At 40.9% G+C, this 24,966-nt stretch overlaps 1 protein-coding gene across 2 annotated transcripts; it reads right to left on the bottom strand.

Moving 5' to 3' along the window:
* Window positions 1-827: 827 nt before the first annotated feature.
* kdm3b (lysine (K)-specific demethylase 3B) lies at window positions 828-22,716 on the bottom strand. 2 transcript variants are annotated; one of them, XM_027286229.1, is made up of 26 exons: window positions 22,574-22,716; window positions 22,107-22,394; window positions 17,021-17,185; window positions 15,236-15,349; window positions 14,958-15,063; window positions 14,216-14,340; window positions 12,253-12,312; window positions 11,393-12,094; window positions 10,106-11,300; window positions 9,803-10,019; window positions 9,474-9,688; window positions 9,228-9,380; window positions 9,001-9,108; window positions 8,783-8,910; window positions 8,391-8,688; window positions 8,025-8,278; window positions 7,531-7,803; window positions 7,221-7,392; window positions 6,992-7,082; window positions 6,509-6,639; window positions 6,241-6,360; window positions 5,808-5,831; window positions 3,359-3,498; window positions 2,958-3,134; window positions 2,726-2,860; window positions 828-1,863 (listed from the first exon to the last, which is right to left on the bottom strand). In XM_027286229.1, the coding sequence occupies exons 2-26, from the start codon at window positions 22,311-22,313 to the stop codon at window positions 1,783-1,785; spliced, it is 5,391 nt and encodes a 1,796-aa protein (XP_027142030.1). In that variant the 5' UTR covers window positions 22,314-22,394; window positions 22,574-22,716; the 3' UTR covers window positions 828-1,782. The 2 variants fall into 2 exon arrangements, with proteins under 2 accessions (XP_027142030.1, XP_019121048.1); XM_019265503.2 differs by lacking the exon at window positions 5,808-5,831 and having other exon boundaries at window positions 22,107-22,702.
* Window positions 22,717-24,966: the final 2,250 nt, after the last annotated feature.

Raw genomic sequence — 24,966 nt, 5'->3', positions numbered from 1 at the left:
TTAACAGAAAGAAAAGGGGAAAAGGCATAATAATGTTTTATGTTTGGAGCATTGGAATCATTCATTTTACCGCCACTTAAAAGGTCCAATGTGTATGGTTTATGAGTGTTTATTGGCAAAAAGGGAAATACAATATATTACTATGTTTTCATTAGTGTTTAATCACTTAAAATTAGCCCTTTATATCTACACTAAGATTAATTCCTCTTCCATGGAGTCTGCAATGTTGACCCATTTTTTGTGTACAGCAGCCAAGAACAGACAAACCAAACACTGATCTAGTAGATGTGGCCTTTTGCTTTTAATGTGAATTTGGTAACCAGGGTGAGGCAATCTGCTACTTCATCACTAGGTGCCACTAAATCCCTCACACCGGACTTGCTGTCACATTTCAGCTCGTAACTAATCATGGATGTATGTTCGCTACATGCTACCTGCCTGAATGTGACTATGTGTCAGGCTGATAGACAAAAAAAATCTTACAGGAAATGAAAAACTTATGTTAAATTACATTCCAGCATTTCAGCAGGTCCACTACAAGGAGGTTGCGTACCACAATTTGAGAACCAGCGCTGTAATCATATTCAATATCACAAAGGAAATCAAATTCAGTGCTTCAACGATTAATTAATTAAAATCAACAGAAAAATAATAACTGAAATCATAGTTTAAGCCATTTAAAAAGAAAAAAGTTCAAATATTTGCTATGAAATATTAATATTTGCTGCTTTTGAATCTATTTTTTGGAAAAGTAATCTGTTTGTTATAGCCCTACACAGAGAGGTTTTGTGCGCAAAAAAAAAAAAAAAGAGACCATTAAACAAACGTAGTTTTTGTAAACTTTATTGTGAAAAATCAAACAGACTGCTAAGATCAATATATATATTGATACACTGTTAATGGCCAGTAGTTCTGTTCAGCTGCAAATGTGATTCTTGAACAATGTTGTTGGAAGTCTGCGGTTCATTCAGCCCCATAGGACAAAGATAGGTGACCAAAAAAAACTAACAAAAATAAAACAATGACTGCCCTCTCTGAAGTCCTCTTGTTCATTACCTTGTGGCGTATAAAAAAGAAAAGACTTCTTACTCTAAAAGTGAAATAAGAAAACAAAAACAAAAATACGAAACTTTGGTCTGCCTCCCCTCGCTGGCTGCTTCGCAAATTAATTTCAGCCACCGGAGGGTGGAAGCAATCAGCTGTTTAAAAAACTCCAACAACAACAACAACAAAAGAAATCTACAAAAACAGGTTAACCTTGCTCCTATTGAAGAAAAATAATATCAACGTCGTCAAAATAGGAAAGTTAGCCCAGTACTCACATTTTGTCAGTCACTTATATGGTAGCTGAACCTCTGCTCCAAAGGCACGCCAGCTTTTACCTCCCTTACTCTTACATATACAAGTAAAACAACAGAACAAACACACTGACCTTAAATACACTGTTAATCAAAAACACAAAAAAAAAAAAAAAAAAAGGAAAATTGGAAAAACAACTAGACAAGTTTGAGCATACTGTGTAACAGCGATAAAGGACTTCCTTCATCAAAGCGCTGACTAACCCCTCCCCGAAATCCCTCCCCAAAAACAAATGTTCTCTTTCCGCAAACCCAGACCTTCACTGCCCTCCCAAGAAACCTAGGCTCTATCTTTGTACTCTGCCCTCTGCAGGTAGTACTTGTGTATGTCTGTATGTAATGCGTATCGTGTGTGTGTGTGTGTGTACGTAGTGGAGTGGTCGTCAGAGGCTGGTTGTTTTGAGACAGTGTTGAGTGAGAGGAACTAAGGGCGTGCTAGTTTGGGTTCGTGTGCCTTCAGTGTCCCAACAGCGTCTTTCACTGCGTGATAGATGATGTTCTTCACCTGAGGGGGAAAAAACAGGAAAAGTTTAACAATGATAGACGTTGAAACCCCCTGGATATTTTCAATATTAGTAAAACACAATAATCGAGTTTGAGTATGATGATACTTTGTAAGACTTGTCAGATGTTATATTTAGTCTTGCAGCTGTACAAGGAAGAGCTTTGTCTAAAAATAGTAATGTTAATATACAATATTATACTTTTCTCGTTACTGGTCAGGCCATAAGACAAACCTTCTGTCACTTATGGCCATTTTAACATGTTTAATGACAAGCCATAATCGATACTTATCAGAAGCTGATGCTTTCAGAATGATTTTAAGATACTACTTTTAAAAATGTAATTAGTTTAGTGTGACAAACTAATGGACCAATGTGTCAATAACTCAAGATTTCTTGCCTTTGATTGTTTTGCTTACTACTTTTACTTTAATTCTTTTTAATGATATTTATCTCAACACATGAAATCAAATCTTTAAAGAAACTGGATTTAAAAATATTCATACCCAATCATAAGCTGATTTTAGCACTCTGTTAATTCATACTTTTAAGTTAAATTACCGTAAGCAATCAATTAATCTAGTCTGGCTTATTCACTTTCCTTGTCCAACAAACCAGCAGATTAAATGTATTTGATATAGACAGCTAAAGGTAGGGAGTGAGAGAGAGAGAGGACATTCAGCAAAGGGCCACAGGTCAGAATTGAACCCCGGGCTGGTGTCGCAAGGACTGAGCCTTTGTACGCTCGGTGCACACTCTACCAAGTGAGCACATGCACCCCGACAGACTCTGAAGAGCTACATCCACTGTGGCACAGTGCTTTTTACACAACACTAAAACAATGCGAGAGAAAAGCACACCGACCTGTAGCTTGTCTTCGTGGTTTGTATGAGTAGTGGACAAGTGTCTGAACTCCTGGGTCAGTCTGAAACAGTGCCTCACGTGCTCAGGAGACACAAAATCCTCCGCCACCTTGATACAGCTGTACAGGTTGTGCACCTGAGAGAGAACGAACAGACATGTTAAAGAAACCAGAGAAGATAAATATGGATCTTATATCATACATGTCTATTAGCAGGTTTTCTTCATGTCTGACCTGGTGTGGAGCTCCAGCAGGTATAAATACGGCATCTCCTAAGAACTGTACAATGGCCCAACCCTGAACACCGTATTCTTCATAGAGCCTGCGACGGAGAGCCTGGTCCAGGTACCAGCTCTGGTCATGAATGGGATCATGGTCTGGAGGGTTCTCTTGACCCTGCTCCTCTCCCACCTGACACACATGAATAAACTATAATCTGAGCAACTGAGCACAACAACAAAAAGATTAACATAAATCAATGGAATGTGAGTGGTCTTAAAATAATGCTGGTTCACCGACATAAAGAGGTTTCTGAAAGGGAATCCGATACCTTTTAGCACATTACTCTTCATAAAGAAGTTATATGTGTTATGTATATGATAGATGATGGAAAGAGATATCCACTCGCTGCTGACCTTGCGGAGCAGTTCTCTGATCTTCTCAGCATCCTTGGCAGCATAGATGTGCCAGAGAGCTCCAGGTTTCTCCTTTGCTTCGTACACTCGCCTCTTCGTCATTTCATCCACATCGCCCTCCTCGATGGTGATCATGACCTCTGGAGGACCAAACAAAAACAACAAAGCACACACATACAGGACACAAACGGGTCAAAAGCAGTGCCTCTATGATGACTCCATTCAACACAAGTTTCCCATGATTAGGTTTCGAGCTACGATTGTTGAGGTTTTAATATTATTTGAACACTACAGTCTTCTATTCCTTATTCTAGTTTGATGAGTGACTAAACATAGAAAATCATAGTCCTGGGGAAGTCAGCATTTCTCATTCTTCATGGTATAATTCTGAAACAGTTAACAGTTAATGTACATCCATCATACTGTTTGACAAAAATGGCACAATGCTGTAGTTCTCAACTGGCGACCCAGTAACAAGTCACAGGTCCATTATAAGTGGACGGCAGGAGTGTGAGCCATGACATGTGGCTTCGTGCACTGATCTTCCAGAGCTTCTCAAACATCCCAGGCAGCAGATACTTTTTTATTATTATTAAATTGATAATATAGTCTTTGGCAGAACATGAAAATACCATGACAGGACGAATGTTTCTAGTGCGTAAAAGTAGGGCTGGGCGATAGGGCAAAATGACATCACTATAATTTATTTCTTACTGATAATCATCAATAATAATAAATAATCACAATCATTAACTCTTTTGTCCGATGTTGTCTGGTTATGGTCAATAACTTTAATTTTGATAATTAATTAATTAATCTATTGAAGTTAAAGACTGTTGCTTGCCAAGAAGCCCTGTAGGGGGAGCTGATTCTTCAGCTAGTTTTTTGTTACTCTCCTTTCGCCTAGATCAGCCTCGGGCCGTAACGATTGCAATTAGAGTTGTCACGATACCAAAATGAGTAACCACGATACTATACCAGACAAAGCATCACGGCTCCGGGTATTATCGCGATACTGCAACCTTTTTTTATTATCATTATTTTTATGAACTGCAATGTATTTGTAAAAGTCTGGGCGAGACAGAACTTTAGCTTGTTGTTTGTTTTGAAGCGAATTTCATCAAAACGGAGCTGTCTTCGTGGAGTTTGTGCTTGCCGGCAGAAACACACGAACAACCAATCAGCTAACAGACAGGCGGACCCAGCGTGCGGAAACAGCCTATCATATCCACAGACGTCACCAGTAACAGGAAAACAGCCAATCATGCAGCAGCTGTGTAGTTCAGTTGCAGTAGTTGCCATGTGGGTTTGTTTACAAGGGAGTAGCATGCAGCTATGTAGCGGAGACTGGCACCGGCAGTATAGTAATCCACGGTAGTACCGTTGTGTAGAATTTCTAGTATAGTAGGAACCGTTACGATTTGGCACTGCGGGGTACCGTGGGTATCGTGCAACTCTAATTGCAATATATCATTTCACATTGCTGCCGTTCTGATAATGATTAAAAGGTTGAAGAGGGTTCATTGGTTGAAGTTTCAAATATAGTTAATCATTAATAGTGTGTTATCTTTGTCATCAATTTCCTCTTATTTGGACGTTAATGTAAGTTCACTGCATACAAATATTCTTTTTGCCCAACCAAATCCTGTGGCTGGACCAGTTGAGAACCACTGGGGCAAAGAAGAGGACAAAACTACACAATCACATTCACTGACACAATGTTCACATCCACAGCCTGAGGTTGACTGTACAGAGCAGCTAACACTACCGCCTAAAAACATACTGACCAGTCTCAACAATGTGTGTGCACGTGTACTGACGGTCATTATTATCTAGCCACTAACTAATGATTCCTTCACAGCCAAGTTTAGTTGCCAGGATGAAATCAGTAAATGTGCATTTTATTTTGATGTGCATGTAAAAATCCTCTGGTCCCAGGTGGATAATAGGAACCGGTGTGTAAGCACAGCATGCCTGTGGTCATACTGTTGGGTGCATGTCAGTGTCACTGTGACAAGTGACAGGAAGCCTGCGAGCGAATTGGGAAGCCAATTCTCGATGCCCTTCATTGAAACTTTTCTCCCACAGGGTAAGGACCAGAGCACAGCTCACCCAAAGCTAACAGGAAATGAAGACACTCCTGCTGCAGTAATTACATGAAAACATGTGTGAACCAGTTCATTAAATGCAAGTTGCTGCACTGGCTTAACTTCAAACAGTACACAATTTCAATCCCATCCATTATTAAGGTTGATTAAGGTGTTAACAAAAACTACATTTACAGAGAAGACAAAACATGCCACAGTATAAATAACAAATGGGTCCTAGTGCTCTGGCCCCTACTTCACAGATAATAACAGAAGGATGGGGGTGGGGTGAGGGTGAAGAAAGGGAGTTAGTCAAGAAGAAGGGCATGCTACTGAAGTGATACAATTGAAAGTCTACAGACCTTTGCGTCCATTGATAACTGCCTCTGTGAATGAGAAATTTTGCCACAATGTAAATGACTGAGACCCAACGGAGGGTATTTTCATGGTCCAATCCAAGCCAATTAACCCTGGAGCAACTACAACAAGCACGGACTTCTTAAAAGCTGTGATATTTTTCTTAAATATTATTTAAGAGGATTGTTCCGTCTCGTTCACCGTTAGATGAACGATGGGGGATGAATATCCAGTGCTTGAAAGGAGTACACTAAAAATTTGCATGAAATACTGTAAATAGAAATATTTTTACATCGTCAATCCATCATGTGTTTTTGCTTGTGATACATTTAGTGGCTCAATTAATGATAGTTAATTAAATGTGTGTGTGAGTGACAGAAAAAAACAAGAGAGACCAAAGAGGGACTGAGACACAGTGTGTGTGTTAGGTCCACTGACCTTGCTCATGGTTTGGCTCTCCTTGAGGGATGCCAACATAGACCATGACGTTGACAGCATCTGAGACATCCAGATGGAGGTTAGTGGTTCCCACCTTCCTGTCTTCAGACGAGATCAAGCCTGAGAGAAAGAAAGACAGCGAGGGAGTGAGAGAGAGAGAAGATAAAGACAAATATATCATTGAGGGAGAGGAAAATAAGAGATGAGATATCTAACGGAGTTTACAGGAAATGAAAACCTTCCATCAGACTCAGTCAATTCTTCTCACCATAGGCATTGTACATCTTAGGTCCGAGGTCAGGACGCACAAAAAAGTTAGGTAGACGGGCAGCGAGGTTAAGACGACCGTCTCTTTTTGTGTACTCAGGTAATGGGAGATTCTTCATGAGATCGTCAAACCTGGGAAAAGTAACTACAAGTAAGATTCACGCGGCCTTTCTCGACTATGGTTATTTCAAACTTGTTTTTGTGAAGGTACCAAACTGTGAGGTACAAATTGTCAAAGTACAAGTCAATGCTACATCAGTGATTTAAAAAAGGGTAAAGAGAAATGTCTCAAATTAACAGTGACTTATATGAGTTGTGATTAATAAAATGTGAATATTATTTGTCAACTAATTTTAATACTATACACTTACATTCTTATTTATAATTATTATAATACATATCTGTAAATTACAGGGGGCAGCTTGGTTAATGAGGAAATGCAGCTACAGACACAAAAGATTAAACATATTTCTGGGTTCCTCACCGTGTAGGCATCATGTCCCTGAAGTCTTCTCCTGGAGGCCAATCCTTCAATTTCAACACCATGGGATTACCGTCAGCATCTTGCAGTCGCTCTGTATTCACAGAAGAAAAAAAACATTAGCTGTCATTTCTAAAAATCAGATGAGCTAAAATAACACAGTGGAAGTGGCATGAACATCAATAAAGCTATCCAAACAAGAAAAAAAGGAAAAAATGGTTTTGGTACTCACTGGGGATGACCTCAAAGCCGTCCCAGAAATCTCGCACCTTCACATCAGAGATGATAGCACAGTTTCTACAGTTGACCAGGTCTACATCCTGGTCTCCAAACTCCTTACTGAAGGCATCAGGCCGCCACAAATGACTGTTGAGACGTTTATCTATCCCAGACACCAAAACAGGCTGGACACCGAGGACAGAAGGAGAGATGAGATCGTTGGACAGATGACAGAGCAACAGAAGTCAGTGCCTTAAGTTTCAACCCATGTTTCGTGTGCAGCATCTTTCTTGTTCTCCCACAGATGTTTTAGGAGTTCTTACCTGTCCCTGCTTCCAGCACTCTCTGAAGATCTTCCAGTTGTTGCTGTTGCTGGGATCCTGTAGGCAGAGGAGTCGTCCGTCACAGAGCCAGGAGTGTGAGGTATGTGGTTCCAAAACACTAAGGCCCATTACTCCATCTTTGCGGCCTCCTAACACACCAAGCTCACTGCCCTCAGAGGCCCCGGTCCGACGGCCTTCTGCCTTTTTGGTCTCCACAACCGAAGCGATGATGTGATCCAGAAAGTTTGGGAGGCTGGTCTTCAGCTTGTCGCTCTGACAGACAAAAGAGAAATTTTAATTACCCCGCTAAGTAGTTTTAAATAAAAACCTATATATATATAAAATATTTAAATTAAAAGTAATATCTTTTAGTAGTTTCCACCTTGGTAATTTCAAAGTAAATGTCCAGAGTGATTACTACACCTGTAAATATAATTTATAATAAATGCACGCTTCATAAAACAACAAGGAATAAAAAAAAGCTTTATACGTACGCCTGCTGAGGTAAAGACAGAGGGGAATGGTACCCCACTCTCTCCAGGGCCCTGGGGGAGTTTGCCCGGTCCTGAGTTGAGTAAGTCCCGGAGACTGGAACCCTCAGGTTTGGACTGGGCCATGCTGGGGCCCAGTAACAGGCTGTTAAATAGCTTAGGGCTAGAAGCAGAAGGCTTCGACAGGGCACTGAGTGAATCCAGGCCAAAGGGAGGCCGGCTGTCTCGATTCATCATGGAGCGAAGTGAACCGGATTCTGTGAAGAAGATGGCAAGAAGACAGTGATGTAACTTAAACTTTAATATTGAGTTTGTCTTTCTTGGTACACTCAGATTACACTGACCCAGCGTGCACTCTTTCCTACTTACCTCTGGTGTCATCCTTAGCCTTCTGTGTAGCCAAGTCTGCCAGCCAGTGCAGAGCAGAGCTGTTGCCCTCTCCTGATGAGCGTGCCTCCTTGGCGGAGGACTGGCTGAGGTTACAAGGGGATGATGTACCACTGGTGGAGTTACTGGTACTGCCCACAGTTTCTCCTCCCCCACTGTCTGATGGCGCTGCTGTTTGTGTAGGTTCTGTTTTGATCACTGGCGTTTCTCCCTCCGATTTTGGAGTGGAGCTTATACCGGAGGCTGCAGATGCGAGGACGCCACCACTGCTTGTTGTAGACTGTTCACATAAGCACAAGCAGACATCAGCGCCTTCAAGTTAGACACTTGTTAAAATGCAGAAGTAAGAAAAAGATGATGTGACCCAAGATTACCTGTGAAATCCCATTGGGGGCACTAGGGCGCACTAGAGGCTTAGTGTGTCGACTGGCACAGGGACAATTGGCCTTAATACCCCACTTTCCCCTCGCTGAGTGCACCATGTCACCTATGTTGTAAAGAGCTAAAAGAAAGAGTGATAAAATCAATCAATACATCTCTTAAAATATCATATTAAATACTTGATATAATTCAGTCATGATTTACATGTTACCTGTCCCAGGTATAATCTGCGTAGGCATGAGGTTCTGTGGCTCATGAGGCTGGCCTTTGGCACATTTCAACCAAGCAAAAACCTCATCCTCCGGACCTTCATCTACATCTAAGGGAGACATATTGGAGACATGAGACATATTGACAGGTACCTAACCTCAAAACATCTCTTATTGTAATAAAAAATATGAAATCAAATAAATTAACAGTGTCAAAGTCATGACGCACCCTCTCTTGGCCTGTTCCTGCGGAGCCGATAGCAGTCAAGACACACTCCGAAGCCACATTTGCGACACACCCAGTGGATGTTAAACAAGGTGGTCTCGCACACGTCACACATTTCTCTGACACCTCGTACAGCCCGTTTCCACGCCACTTTCTCTGAAGGACAGGCCAACAGAATACAAGATTATAGACACAAATACCTAATACTGACAGGTCGAGTGCTGATCAATGAGATGTCTTTATACTCACGGTGAGGCTCCACCATCATCATGGCCTCCTTCTCAGACATGACCAACTGACAGAACTGGTCTCCCACATTAGCCAAGATGTACTTGGATGTATCGAGGTCAAGGCCCTCTTGGACAGCTGGTGCAGGTAGCCACAGACCCATGGCCATGGCATCACTCTGCTGTGGACTTAGGAAGCCTTCTACACGCAGTACACCTTTACGGGTAAAAGCCAATCTAGTCACAGACAAAAAAAGTGTTAATTCAGCAGCACATCAGTTTGTGACTGTTGCTTCCATTATTGTGATAACTTCTTCTATGCACCAGTAGCACCAGCAAACAAACTCGTACCTTCTGAAGTGGAAGAAACGACAGGCCACATTTGGGTCGTCGTCATCGTCGCTGTCTCCATCTGTAGTTCGATATTTACGGTAACGCTCCAGACGGCACTCACGGCACTTGTGCAAGTGAGGAGCCACATTGATGCACGAGCCATCCTGGAGAAAGGACTCACCAGACTGCTTCAAACGACGCACTTTGCTCTGGTCTTTTAGAACAGACTGGCCCACTGGGGAAATCATCTCAGTGTTAATTTCATTGCTTAGTTTGCCGCCACAAACGATGCTGGGATACTCAAGAGCGGAAAAGACTTACCTTTAAAAGGCTTGTTACGTGGACGGCTCTTAGCAGCACCTTGGACTTTAGATTTCTGCATCATGGCGCCATCCTTTGAAGCGTGTGGTGGTCCTCCTGGGACCTGGCCTTTCTCTGGCCCATCCTCATTCTCACTCAGATCTGACAGGTCACTGTTGCTGCTGGAGTCAGAGTCACGTTTGGATGATTGGCCTCTTTCCTCCAGGGTAAACTTCTGAGACTGGCTCTGGTCAAAAGACACAGGGACCTCCTCCATTCCACCAGAGCCAGTGCTTCCAAACATGGGGCAGCTGGAGGTGGATGAAGGCATCTCTCCAACTTCTTGCTCCTCCTTTGTCACAGTCCCTTCACTCTGTGACTTCTGTGCTGAGGCCGGTGCTGGAGAGGAGGAAGAACTGGGTGAAGCAGCTGCTGAGAGTGCTGGGAAAGGGGACGACAGAATCCCCTTAGGTGGCTCTGCCATAGTGAACAGATTAGGCTTGCTGTCCGAGGCAGGGCCAAGGGTCTGTGGCTCAGCTCCAGTGAGGCCAGCAAATGAGGTGTGGGAGGTTTTGTCACCATATGCCAGAAATGGATTAGCAGGCTTTTTGGAGGCCTGCAGAAAAAGGTTCTGGTGGCTATCTGAAGTATTAAAACCAGACTGCAGCCCTAAGCCCCCCACAGAAGTCCCATTATTACTGATCTTAGAAGTACACTGAGCCCCAGAGGTTGCTGTCAGCCCACCAATACTTAAACCAGAGCCTCTACCTCCTGCAGAGCCACCCATGCCCTGGAAGGCCGATGATGATCTGTTGAGCACACCATTTCTCGTCGGATGGGTCTCAGGCACTTTGGGCTGCTCAGGCTTTTTTAGCCCCTCAGAGGAGGCTGCAGGCTTGAAAAGGCTTGGGGGCTCTTTACTCAGGCTCTCAGACACTGCGGTGAAGTAATTAGTGTCCTTGGACTGGGTTTGACCAGCAGCTAGGCTTGGGCTGGAGCCAGAATTCTGGGTCATGCACTGGAAAAACAAGTTTTGGTCTTGCTGGGATTGTGTCTCATTCTTTGCTCCACCAAAGCCGAAGCCAAAGGGCCTCGGAGTGTCCTGTGAGGTTGTGGTAGTGGTCGGAGCTCCATTTGTCTGAGAGGTAACATCTCCAAATACCGTGGCAGTGGGCAAAGTCTGGGGCATACGGAAACCCGGCGCAGTTTTAGAGCCCTGGCAAATGAAAGTAAAGTAAGATGACATTAATAACAGAAACAGAACTCATGTCACGGTATTGACAGTACAGATCAAATTGATTGTCTTACCTCAGTCTGGCTTCCCCAGGTAGGGGCTTTAGGACTAAAACCCACAGAAGCAGAAAGTGCCACGCTAGGGCCACTGTCGTGCGACCACGAAATGGTAACAGGCCCCGGGGAAACAAGAGCAGCTGTTTTAGAGTAAGCTGACTGGGAGGCCTCCTCTCGGTCTGGTTGGGGGGATGGGGAAGCTTTGGGGGCAGGAGCTCCAGGGACCAGGCTTGGCATCTGGCCTAGTGAGGGGAAAGACGTGGTGGAGAAGGGAGAGGGGGCTGGCTTGAGGGGAGGAGGGGTGGGGGTGTGAGTAGCGGCAGTGGTGGAGTCCGCTGCCCCTTGTGTGGAGAGAGCCCGACCATCTTCTTTAACGTGGGCAGGATAACGAGTAGGAGTGCCGCTTGATTGGTCTATCTGTAGCGATGAATTGGAGTTGGGGGATGACACCCTGCCCTGAGGAAAGGTTCCTTCTGAAGAGCTTCCGTTTTTGGTTGTGCTGCTGACTCGATCAGCCGAGTCTCCGCCCCAGATCCCCTTCCCTTCAGCTGCAGTTTTGTTGGAATCGCCACAGTTTTGGCCATCAGTTCCTGCATCTCCTGCAGCTTTAAAACGTTTCAAGTTCAAGTCATCCTCCCCTTCGGACGCAGTCCTACGTCTGCGTCCACTGTCACCCTTCATTGTTTCACTGTCCTTCCTTCGCCGCCCATTTTTACCAAGCTATAAAAAGGGGCAAAGTGTTATTGGTACATTTAAAAAAATGCATATCTCAAGCTGAAAATAAGTCAATATTTACAAAAAAATAAATAAAAATATATAGAGAACAGTACAAACAATTACACATATGTACAGTTACATTTATAATATGACAACCATACCTCCTCTTCTGCCAGCATGACATGTATCACACGAGGATCTACCATCTGATTTTCTTCTCCCTACAGCAAAAAAAGGTGTTTAAGTGGAGATATAATATGTGTAGTGGTGAAGTCTGTCTGAGCATGCATATCTAAATATGTAATCATATGAATGCGACTTATATTTCTACATGTATCTGTGTTAGGGATGTAAACGGTTACCGGCATTACAGTAAATCGCAGTGAAAGTTTACACAATAAAAATTACCGTTCATGCATCTCGAGGGATAAAGAGGATGCGTGATTTATTTCAAGGTGCATCCGTGCTATCATTTGCACAACTACAAGAAAAGTATAATCTCCCCAGGCATGACTTTTTCAAATACCTGCAGATTCGAGACTTCATAAACAGGGGAACTGCTCTTAATATTGATGCCACTACATCTGCAGTTGAACAATTACTCCTCCTTGGCCCAGCTAAGAAATCCATTACTCGCTTTTACAATGTCTTAAGCCAGACCGATGTAATAAATGTACAGGATGTTATGCAGAAGTGGCAAGGTGAACTTGGTATAGATACTGATGGGGATAAATGGACTCAATCAAAGAAGATATCTGTGTGTAACCGTGCCAGATTGCTGCAATTTAAGATTGTGCACCGTTTACAAATCTCCCCCAACAAAAGACATAAAATGAACTCTCCACTCTCACCTGCATGTTTAAAATGTAAAACCTCAGTTGGCACCTATACTTACTGTATCTGGCCTTGTCCTAAAATTCAAGCATATTGGATGTTCTGCAAGATCTTGAAAATATATTTGGTGTTGTGTTGCAAATGGACCCTCTTTCTTTACTCCTGGGTTATCCCAGTCAAGTTTCTATTGTGGTTGCTAACTCTATCAGACTGTATAATATCCTCACATATGCAGCAAGGTAGAACATATTTTTGTCTTGTATTAGTGACAAACCCTCAACTAAATCAAACTGGCACAAGATAATTTTGTAATGTTTTTCCCTTGAGTACCTGACCTGTCTGCTTCACTCGTCAGAGGGACAGTTTATGAACATTTGGACTCCATATCTTCACTTTTCCAACCAAGTAGCTTCAGTGCTCTCAAGTGTTGCCCTTGGCTAACCTTTGGCTCTTTACCTGTGTCATGCTGTCATTGCACTGATTGGGTGCTCGTGAGATGTAAATGTGTATCGACTGTCTAGACCAATGTTGTTGTGTTGTTGTTGTCTTATTGTTCTTCTTATGTTAATGTATAATAAAAACATTTGAGAAATAAATAAATAAATTACTGTTTATGTTTAAATTAATCTCCACTGAGTGGAGCCAGCACAGTATAAGGCGACGTAAAATAATGTAAACATAGAAAGAACGTAGGGTGATATTTATAATAGCGAGTTAAAAACGTGAGTGGATATTGAGAGTGAGTTATACTGTCTGTAAAAAAAATAAAACGCTGCAGTGTTAATTTAATTCAAGTTAATTTTGGCTTCTAATGTTTTAGTGTGATAAGAAAAATCACAAGATTTCGTGAAATTATTTCAGTGTTTGTGTTTTTTGGACATTTCTACAGCAATTAAGAATATCGCGATGATATCGTCAACCATCATAATTTGTTCACTATAAGCGAGATATCAAATTTTCCATATCATTACATCCCTAATCTGTGTACAATAATGTCTGCCATTGTTTCACTTTACATAACACAGCTATGTAACCCTTGTTTCAAAACTCTGCTCTATAGTTTTGCTTTTCTTCACTCCACTAGTTCTTTTTGTTTGTTTGTCTTCCATCTTGGTCTCTGATTTCTTGATATAACTTTCGACGAGCTTGTACTCAATATAGTAAGGACATTTTTGTCCTTTTTATCCATTATTTCCCCAACAATGCAAATAAAATAACAAAACAAATAAAATAAAATTGTTATAATATAATTTGCTTCCCATTTCTACTGGCAACTGAAGTGTTATTTACCTTATCTAAAGTAATCTCCATAATGTGAGAGATAGGGTCATGCTGTGAGACCAGTCCTGAAGCCCAGCACTCCTCAAACTCTGGCTGGTACACGTGAACTCTGCGTCCTTGAATAGTGTATGAACCTGAGGGCAGGAACAGGGAGCAAAGAAGGGAGTTACATTCCGACTGATTTGAATGAAACATTGGTGATGCAGAACAGTTGGTTCACTAGATCTCTAACTAGTGCAGGCTTGTTTTGTCTGAAGAGGCAAAGCATGGCAACAAATAGGTAAGAAACATTACAGCAAGCAAAAGTAGCATCATGGCTGCACTGTGCTACAATATCCGCAGTCCTCATTACACAGAGGTAGGAGAGCATCCTTACGTACCCATGTACCTGTGTGAGTGTGTGTGATTATACACTGCATTTATATATTATACAAAAGCTGTAAACTTATTCCTAAAATAGAAATACAAGCTAAGGAAAAAAGCTGCCTCTATTGCATATTTTGTCTACGTTACATTTTCTTCAACAGAATGACCTACAGTTACTGTTCTTAGTCCATCAGTATCACAGTTTTAAGTACATCTGATGATAAATGCTGCCAGGTTTAGGCATTTGAAATGAGCAGTAATCCCAAGGAGGCTAATTTGAACAGGTGCCCAAAAATGAAAACATTATATGGGAAACACGCCAGAGAAAACTCACAGATGCAGCAAAGGAAAGCAACGTTAAAAAACGGTGGAGGTTGAGTCTTACCCTTCCTGAAGATCTCCTGCAGTTCAAAGTCAGAATGCCAGCTGGAGATGGCAGCATGCAGGGAGGGCTGCTCCAACAACAGAGTGTGTCTAAAGTCTTTATCAACCTGCACAGGGACACAAACCACACTGTCCTGACATAGTCCTACACAGAATATCACACACTAGAATATTACAGGAAAGACTATCCGTGTTGCAGCTTCATAAATAATCAGTCCATCATGGACAAACTGCTTCATAAACTCTTTTAGCTCTTAGTAAACTAATAAACGCACACACCTCAAACCTCTGGACAGTTTTGTTGTCAGGCAGGAACTCAAAATTCTTGTTTCCAAAATACTCCACGGGAACCAATGATCCTAAACCCACTCTGTCCACCAGCGAGCGAAAGATCTGTGGAAAAGAAGAACACAATGCAGTTCTTTGATTTCAAGGAACGGTACCTGATAATTACGTTCTATGCAACAGCAATGTGGATAGAAAAAGTTCTGAGTTTAGATCTTGAAAGAATGCGGAAAGGTGGATTTTCTAAATGTAATTTAACCCATCTAGGCTGCATTCACGCCGAAGGACTAACTTTTTAGTCATTATAAAGCGAGTAATATTGGATTCCTGTGTTTCGGTTCATAATACCCACATGGACACATTAACTGACTGCAGACACAAGCTGTAGGGCAAGCGTGGTCAAATGGAAATCTTCACTGGGAACAAACAAGACAGAAACAACTATTCAAGCTGGAGGCTGAACCAGAGTTGTAATTAGTGTTTTGAGTTCAGACTTGGTGCAGAGGTGATTACATGTTCACATTACACATCTAATCTGTGTCACAGGTGCAAAAATCTAATTTTGCATTTGTAACAGGGGGGTTAAGTTGCTTTGACTTGTTCCAGCAGCTAAGAATTTTTAGTGTTTTTTTTAATGCTGTCAAAATTAACGTGTTAATTTTGTCGATTAATTTTAAAGAATTAACGCGTTAAAAAAAATTAACGCAATTAACGCGGTTTTGTTTACTTCCAGTGGCGGCTGCCATTTTGGATGTGGCAAAGTAGAGCTTTGTTTCCCAGATATATAAGTGTGTGTGTGAATGGGTGTATAAGAGGCATTAACTTAAAGCCCTCACGGAGACTGCGGCACTGGGCGGTCGCCTACATTGCCCATAGCTAAAACCGGCCTGCTTGTTTTAGTTTACGGGCAGATCTGCCACATCCAATATGGCGGGACACGTTAACGCATCGCACGCAACGGACCAACCTGCTCAATGCGGCGTCTATGTATTGTCTATGATCTATCCTAACTAAAGGAGGTCTATGTATATATGTCTTGATCTATCCTACCTAAAGGAGGGTCTTATGGCGGAAAGATGGATAAGGACGGACTTTTAGGGGGAACATTTCATTTTAAAAAGTTGCGCTGATGGTTGTTGGACAAAAACAAGGCAATTTGCCCAGTTTGCAAGACCGAATTTAAATTCCACAGAAAGTAACACGACTTTAACATATCACCTCAAAGCAAAACACCCTGCTGAATTACCTCCAGGGGACCTCGCCAGTCTACACTACAGGGTGGGGGCACTCGTCAGTATATTTCCTCTTCTGGCTTTTTTCTATTTGCACTGTGATATGTGCACCTTAAGCCCATAAAATGAATTAATTTAAATATACTTTCTTTGTGTTTATTCTACATTAATTTGATCATTTACATACATAAATATTCATTTAAGCTTCTCAGTCTCAGAAAAATGCATTTAATTTATTAATACATTTATTGATAGATTAATCGCGATTAATTACAGAATTTTTTGCGATTAATTAGTTAATTTTTTTTTAATCGATTGACAGCCCTAGTTTTTTTCCAACATATTCTCACTGACAAATGAGCATGGCATCACTTACATCAACTTTTTGGAAAATGTTGTAAAATATTCAAGATGGAAAAAAGTCAATCTCCAAACTTTAGAGGAAATATTTAAACTAAAACATTTAAGTTATTGACAGCCCAGGTAAAAAGCACATTGGCAGCCGTGGTTAGTCTTGCTTCCTGCCACCGTCCAACTGGGCACTCACCAGAGCAGGCCAGGCTGTGGCTGATGTCGGGGCTCCGGTGGTCCCAGTACCGTTGCTCCGATTGGCCCAAACAATGGAGTCTTCCACCAACACTGCTTTCACTCCCTCGTCATACACCTGCACCCACGAGCATCGCTGCGAAGCGTTCTCAAACTCCACAAATACCTGCAGTGGAAAAAACATAGAGAGCCAGAACATAAACACCGGGAACGTTAAGTGACATAAGACAGTTAGCCTCAGGAGGACTAACTTTCATGAAATCTGAAGTTTAAGCAATCACAGCAGATCGAATTATTTAAAATTCAGTACAAGGTGGGAATATATGCAAGTTAACATTGTCTAGGTACTATCAGACATTTCCTTTTACAAAAGACAGGCAAGCTACTATTTGCAGAGAGCAACATAGAGTGGCCAAGAGCTCTTTCTTAAAACGTAATCGACTCGCAAAGCAACACCTCTGACCCAGCAACACCCTCTGAAAGATCATTTCCAAACTGTGATAACACTTATTCTCATGCAAGTGTCACAGAATCTGTGTCACTGCTACACTATGATCACACACAACTTCGTCTTGTGCACATGGACACCAGACGAGAGAGTGACCCTGGACAACGCCCTTCATTTGACATAAAACTAGCACAGCAATCTCTCTGGCAGGATCACATGAGGAGTGCCTGTCAATCATTAATTATCTAGTTACTTTAGTTTGAAGGAAAAAGTTGATGATTGATTGGCTTAAAATGGAAGACACAGACACATTTCTCTATGGCATCAAACGTAAAAGTCTTATCTTAAAATTCTCTTTATTGAATATGTATACTGCTTTCATGAAAAGTATTTTTATTATAACACATACATTTAGATCTGGACTTTTAAAAATGATCACAGCCTGTACAGGAGGCCGACAAATGTGCAGCTGGTATCAAGTGTTATTTGATGATATGCACACACCAGGGAAGCTCCGATTTCTGATGAATGGATTGGAAATACTCGGCGTTAGTTTCAAATGTCTCAGTTGGTGGCCTCTTTTTTTAATTCACCTTTATTAAGCAGGGTAGGTTCGGTGAGCATTATTGCCGACTACCAAAAGATACGCACTATCAAAGATGCGGGATGCCGACAACTACAGATGAGTCTCGTGCTGGATTCAGTGCACCAACATTTATTTATTTTTTTCCGTGAAAGATAAAATAGTTTCGGACGTGATAAGTTTGCAGAGCTGTAAAATCCTGGCTGAGTTTTACAAAACGTGCAGTGTTTTTCTGGTGTCTGATAAATCTTTAAACACATTAATCTTTTACTAGACTACTTCTACTTCCTGGGTTGGATTTCATGTCTAACCAGTACCTTAAATTACACATCCCAATTGAATGAAGCCATTTACCACAGGGCTGTTTTGTGACCTGAATCTCAACTTTAGTGTTTTGCTCAACAGTTCCTCAACTAATGTTCATCAGAGAGGGGCATGCAATACTGTAGCAACAGACCTGAAAGTAAATGATGCAATTTTTTAATGTGTTTTTTTATGCAAGATATTTAGTTATGCTTCCTCTCAAAATAACAGAATAAAACTGGAACTTATTGATTCACAAAGGATGATCCAATTAATTAAAGTCTCAAAGTAAACGTGACAACAGCGGGGCTGATTTGCACCATTGACTTTTATCACACGTACTGAAGACGCTGTGACGCCTCCTATTTGTCTCCCAGTTGTAAACTTGATGGTGGAGGTGTATTATTTTTGTGAACTTGAAGTTGAACTTTTGACTACAGTGGATTTATTTAACAAAGCAAGCTGTGAGAAACAAACTGGGCTGTTATCAGTCCGACTCCCCCAGTCACTGCTTCTAGTCAAATCAGACTTATAAACGCAGGGTGAGATTTTTAAATCGACACACGTACTTAGATTTGAAAAGAAAAAAATAAGTGTGTGAGAGGTGAAATTGAAACTGAGGCTTAAGTTTAGTTGGTAGTTATTTAATTGAGGTTAGTTGCTAAAGCAGACCTGTGTTTGAGGGGCTTCTTGTGCTCCTACCTTCCAGTGTACAAGCGGACTCTCTCAACTTTGTCTACACTTGTCAGAGACGCATGTTTTAAAAGGGTTTGTTCGCATTCAATTACATAACGTATTTCCTCATTCATGTTTGAGTGTGTTTATGTAGCTATGCAGATACTAGAGATTTTATCTGCGGAGGCTTTGAGATGTACATCTCTGAGTGTTAGATCTTATCGCCAATACAAAAGTGATAAATGGATTTTTGTTTAGTGTTCACGGCGCTGATACGTGAACAGTTTTCATAGGAAATATTTCTTACGTAGAATACAATGAAAACTGTTCACAATAAGGCCTGTGAATTATTATCTAGAGTAACTAGGTCATTGTTAGTATAAAGATATCATTTTTTCTGGTCTTTTTAATAAAACCTGAAATATCTACATGGCTGTTTTTCCTCTTTAATCTGGGTCATTCCTCTCTCCAGGTAAAAAATTAAATAAGACTACTCAAGTTTTAAGTGAGTCCAGTTTTTGAGGTCAGCTAGATTTAAACGATGAGTCAGTTTTAAAGCTCCTATCCTGGGTACAAACAAATCACACAGCCCATCACTGCATGCCTGTAGGAGAGAAGTGACTTCCATGGATGACTGGAAATAACTGGCAAAGAGTTAGTGATGTGATATTTCCATTTTTATTTCACACGCCACCATTCACATTTCTCTCAGCTTCATCATCATCACCGCACTTTTGTAGATGTCTAGGAGACTATAGAGAGAATAAAGTGTGACAGTCAAGCGGTGCAGAGGTACTGGCCGGCAGTAATGACTTACTGAACTGATACTTCATGGATCAGAAGGTGGTTGCACTGTGTTAAAGCTAGGGTTGGGTAATATTGACAAAATGAAATGTGCCAATATTCTTACACCACACTTTAATACTAACTTCAGTATAGTGATATTTTCTCTCTCACTATGCCACTGTACAAAACATGAAGCATTGTGAACCTAAGAAATCTATTTAAACTAAATCTTTAATGCAGGATATATGAGGGCCACGACGATGGAACAAAACAGTGTTATTTTATCTGGGAATAAACACATTTTTTTGGTAAGCTGGAGTTTCTGTGTTCAGATGTGGTCTGCAGTGAATTTTTGTCTGGCTCAAGAGTATTTTTGCACTCTGTGTTTTGGAAACAACGACCAGGAACACCAGTTTCACTTATTTCAATCAAGACCTTCTCACACTTCTGCACACTACTAAATTTGAGATACTACAAATTTTGTTAACTTCAGTTCACATCTGCTGCAGGAATTTGGAAAATGTTGAAATTTTATGTTTATGTCTTTAGTCAGAAATTCACCATCTGTTTTGTCTCGTGTCTGACCATATTTCAACAATTGTTTATTTATGTTGTGGCAGGTCATGCGGCCTTTTTTATCCTCTTAGCTGTATGTGTATCTGAATCTGCTGAGTGAAAAAAAAAAAAGTTCTGTTATTGACATTTTGTGTGAGAAATATGAAAAAGTACGAGTGGTGAAACTTACTTGTAAGTCATCAAAAGGTGACACGAAACAAAAATCCAGGTGACACCTAGAGTCACGTTACTGTATCGGTATATCTAGCTTATCACCGAGCTTAAAATATTAAAATGAACCTAAAACCTTCCTGTCTGCGCTGACATCTTTTGCTGAATCGAGCCTCCGAACAAAACATCTTTAAAACTTTTAGCACATAAGCAAGTTTTGTATGTTTTTCTGCACATCTTAGTCGTGATGCTGGTTATTTGTGGCACTCATGTGACAACAGAAAACTGGTATTTGCCCTAACTGGTTAAGATCTGACCATAAGTAAGAATATGTATTCGTTTTATTATTATTATTATTATCTTTATCTTGTACATTTATTTTTAGACTTTTCCACATTTAGCTCTCTTGTATAATATATCTTTTTTGTTTGTTTGTTTGTTGTAAGCTTCGGTGTTAAAGCTGTTCCAGACAAATGACCCTCAGTGGGATTCGAGAAGGTTATTATTAATTAATATTATTAATATTAATACAGTCTTGGATCTCATTTCACTAAAAGTCTTGTTCTTCAAATGATATACGAACATCTGAGGGCATTTAACTTTAATAGTTTTGTTTGTTTTTTTGTTAAGTCTCTTTATTTACAATAATATATTTATTTAAACTCATTGTCTTTTTATATAATTTAACTTTATTTAATAGTCAAAGTGGACGGATTTCATTTATTTAATCCTTACTCCATACCTGATTTATAGCTCAATTAACCTGGGCAATAAAGTTTTATTACCTCCACTTTTAAGTCCTTATATTTTAATTTTCTGTACAAATAAGGTGCGAATGTTCACATAAATTCAACATTTGTTCTTAACTTGGCAAATGTTTCCTCTTTTTAAAAGCCTGGATTGAAGCTGTGAAGCGTGGATCTTTATGTAGGTCACCCACCACCACCACCACCAACATCTCTACAAATCCGACTTACTGTGCCTTTTACCACAGTGTAAACTGAACACAGGGTGGGGACAGGAGTGTGTTTTTGTTTGTGAGTTTATCAGAGCACAAACCTGGTTAGTTAGTCTGGTTATTAAACAATCAGGGAGCTCACAGTGAAGTCTGCTTCACCCTCATATGAACTTGTGAGGCCTTTAAACTAGACACCAACTAGACAAGCTAATGCTCTTATTCACAGCTTCTTGACAGCATTTTGTTACTATATTATAATAGTTTAGTCATGTCTGACGGGTCTGCGCTTTGTTAATGATCGCTACGGGGTTGTGGTTCATATAAACGGGGCTTAATGTCGCTCGTTTTAAAGCTAAAAAGCGAACAAAGCAAAGGCCGGAAAAAGCCCCGGCCTCGAGTTTAGCTTCGCCTCACTGCCTGCGACTTGTAGCCTGCTAACACACACAGGTGGATGAGCTAACGTCAACTGCCAACTAACGGGCAGTTGGTGGCGGTTGAAATGATTTAAAAAACATAAAAACATATTTAATAGTTATCACACGGTTTATAAATCGATACGTGGTGTTTTAGCTACGCAGTGACGGTGTCGCTTGTATGTAAACACTGACCGTCAGCCCTGCAGGAGTGGATGTTGTTGTCGCCTCTCCTCCGCTAACCTCCGGGGCGGCTAGGCCGATAACGCTCACTGCCCGCACCGTCCCCCGGAGCCAGTCCCGAGCCCAGGCTGCCTTCTCCGGTTCGGATCCGTTCGCCGACCTGCCGTCGTCGAGGAGCAAAAGCAGACGCTTCCCTATCAATTCAAGAGAGTCCCCCATGGTGTTTGCCCTTTTCTTTTCAGTGAGCCACCATGAAACAGTGTTAACTTCTCCGCTTGTGTGATGGGAACTCAACAAATGCTGGAAAAGAAAAGCAGAAAAAAAAAATAGCTGCAGCGACTTTTTTTTTTTTTTTATGTTTTTGCACAACAAACCCCGCTTCAACCCGCTGCACCCGGGGACACGCAGAGGCGGAGTGAGTCACGCCAGGAATTACACACAAGTCGAGATGTTATTGTCCTCGGTGCTAACGCGACTACCCTGCTCTGTCCGCCATTGAGTCCTGCAACAATCAAACGCACTCCTCGTAGACGGGCAGCACTGCGGAGACTGAGCGCTGCTGGGCGGGAACAGCGACCTCTGGTGTCCGAGCTGTGCAGCACCTCAGCGGGAAGCTTATGCACCGTGAGCCGCTGTGCTTATCAAGGTTTTTGCGCAGTGTTAAAGCGCAGTTAAAGTTAAAGTGTTGGAGCAATAGAAAGTTAAATTAAATATTACCTAGTGGATTTTTAATCCAATACCAACATTTGTATATTTACTAGTTCCAATCCAATAGTTACTACTCAACTAAACTCAACTTTAATTATTTATATAGCACCTTTCATACAGAATTGTAGCCCAAAGTGCTTCATATACTTTATTAATTAAATTATTTTTGCTTTATTTATTTACATGCATTTTAATCCCAAACACACATACAGTATAAGTACAAGGCTCACAGACATGCAAATGTTGAGAGATGGTGGAGTTATGGGCAGCCAGCCAGAGCAGTTGGGGGGGTTCGGTGCCTTGCTCAGGGGCACCTCGGCAGTGTCCAGGGGGTGAACTGGCACCTCTTCAGCTACCAGTCCACCTTCCATATTTTGGGTCCATGCTGGACTCGAGCCAGCCACCCTCCGGTTCCCAAGCCAAGTCTCTATGGACTGAGCTACTATTTACTAAGTTCTCAAGGTAAAAGAGCAGTTGCATGAAAAACTAGAGATTAGAATAAAAGTAAAAAGCATTTTTCAGACAATATATTGCATATTTTTTACTTTTATCATCTATATTTTATGTGCACCCATGTTGTGTAGTTCTTGTTGAGGTCATCATGCTTCACAGTTTGGGTGGCTTACTACCTTTAAACCCAGAGTCTTCTGCCAAACATTAAACATTTTTAGAAATATTACCATTTTAAAATCAATACTTTTGCTTTCCAGAGACAAAAAAACAAACAACAACCTGGCCTGTAGTATGTATGTCAGATAAAATTTCTTATTTGTATACTTCTACTTCATTTTGATTTGATTTTTTCAATGCGGTTGTTTAGGGTCACAGCTGCACACATTTACTGTGACTTTCTATGATGTTCACTCCTCACAGTATGGTGTTAAGACGACTGAGTCAGAGGCTGCCATCTCTCCCACAATGACTATAAGACCCACGATTCATATTCTCACTTTCCTCCCGTTGGTCTGAATAAATCAGAGACTGTGAGTCACTGCTTTGAAAGCACTTCTCGCATTACAAAAAGCAAAAATGACAAATACAAACAAAATACTTCAGCTACGAGCTCTTTCTCTTTGTTTGTTTGTTTTCAGGACAAAATGATCCACGGGTCCTTGAACATTTTGTGTTTACATCTCACATGATTTTACCGTTTGTAGCTGTTTGCCAACCCGCAAATACAGCAAGAGATTTGATGTTAATTCAATTGTCCTTTTCTATTGTGTGCAGGTGTGTTTTCATTCACTTATTAGCAGTCTGTGCAATTTGTTGAGTGTTTTTGGGGCCACAAACTGAATCTTGTTTAGGACTACCAAAAGCCTAGGGCCGGCCCTGTTAATATATGTGGCATCTTGCTGTTAAAATAATTTAAAACAATAAGAATTTCACTGTATATGATAAACATACAGTGCAAATAAATCATACAAAACACCACCATTAAAGAGGAAATATAAGCAACAATAAAAAAAAACACCATACAAGTACGCCAAATGTTGCTCACTCTTTGTGTTTCTATTGTGAATAAAAGATAGATGCATGACAGTTTTCACCATCTCACTGAGATCCCTACAGACCTGGTTATGTTAAGTTTACATGCGAATGAAATTTATATTTTATTTCTATTTCTGTGAGTATTCTATGTGTTGAGGATTGTGACCAGTAGGGGGTGACACACTGCTACAAACTCTTCATTGCAGTGCAGCATGGAGTCTTGGGATGTTCTGCCAAAGTAAATACTGGCACTGTTATTTACATTTATCTATTAACCATCTAAACACCACATAGAAAGTAAAGTTTAGGATGCAGAGATGTTGTGGATTATATCTATTTTTCATCTATGAATATGTAGAACTGTGTCATCTCTATTTTAGTGAATATAAGGCATCGTAACCTTTTCATACTGTGATATTTATGGCTGTGTATTTTTGCATTTGGGCCATGAGTTCTTTGGACACAAATAAAGAAGTGTCAATAGTGGGCGAATTATGCTCTGGCGTACGCAAATAAGTTGACTTCATCATGTATAACTGGAACCGTGCAGATCAAGAATGCTCTTTAGTCTCACAAAGGTTTTAAATATAAACATTTCTTTTACACAATGAAACGTTTCCAACAAAGTAACACAAGACGCTTTCTATTTGAAAAACACACCTCCATATTTATTCAT

This window comes from Larimichthys crocea, chromosome I (genome assembly GCF_000972845.2).
Source record: "Larimichthys crocea isolate SSNF chromosome I, L_crocea_2.0, whole genome shotgun sequence".
In the NCBI taxonomy this organism is placed as follows: Eukaryota; Metazoa; Chordata; class Actinopteri; family Sciaenidae; genus Larimichthys; species Larimichthys crocea.
The sequence above is the reverse complement of the archived record's forward strand: the minus strand, read 5'-3'. Positions and strand labels throughout refer to the sequence as shown.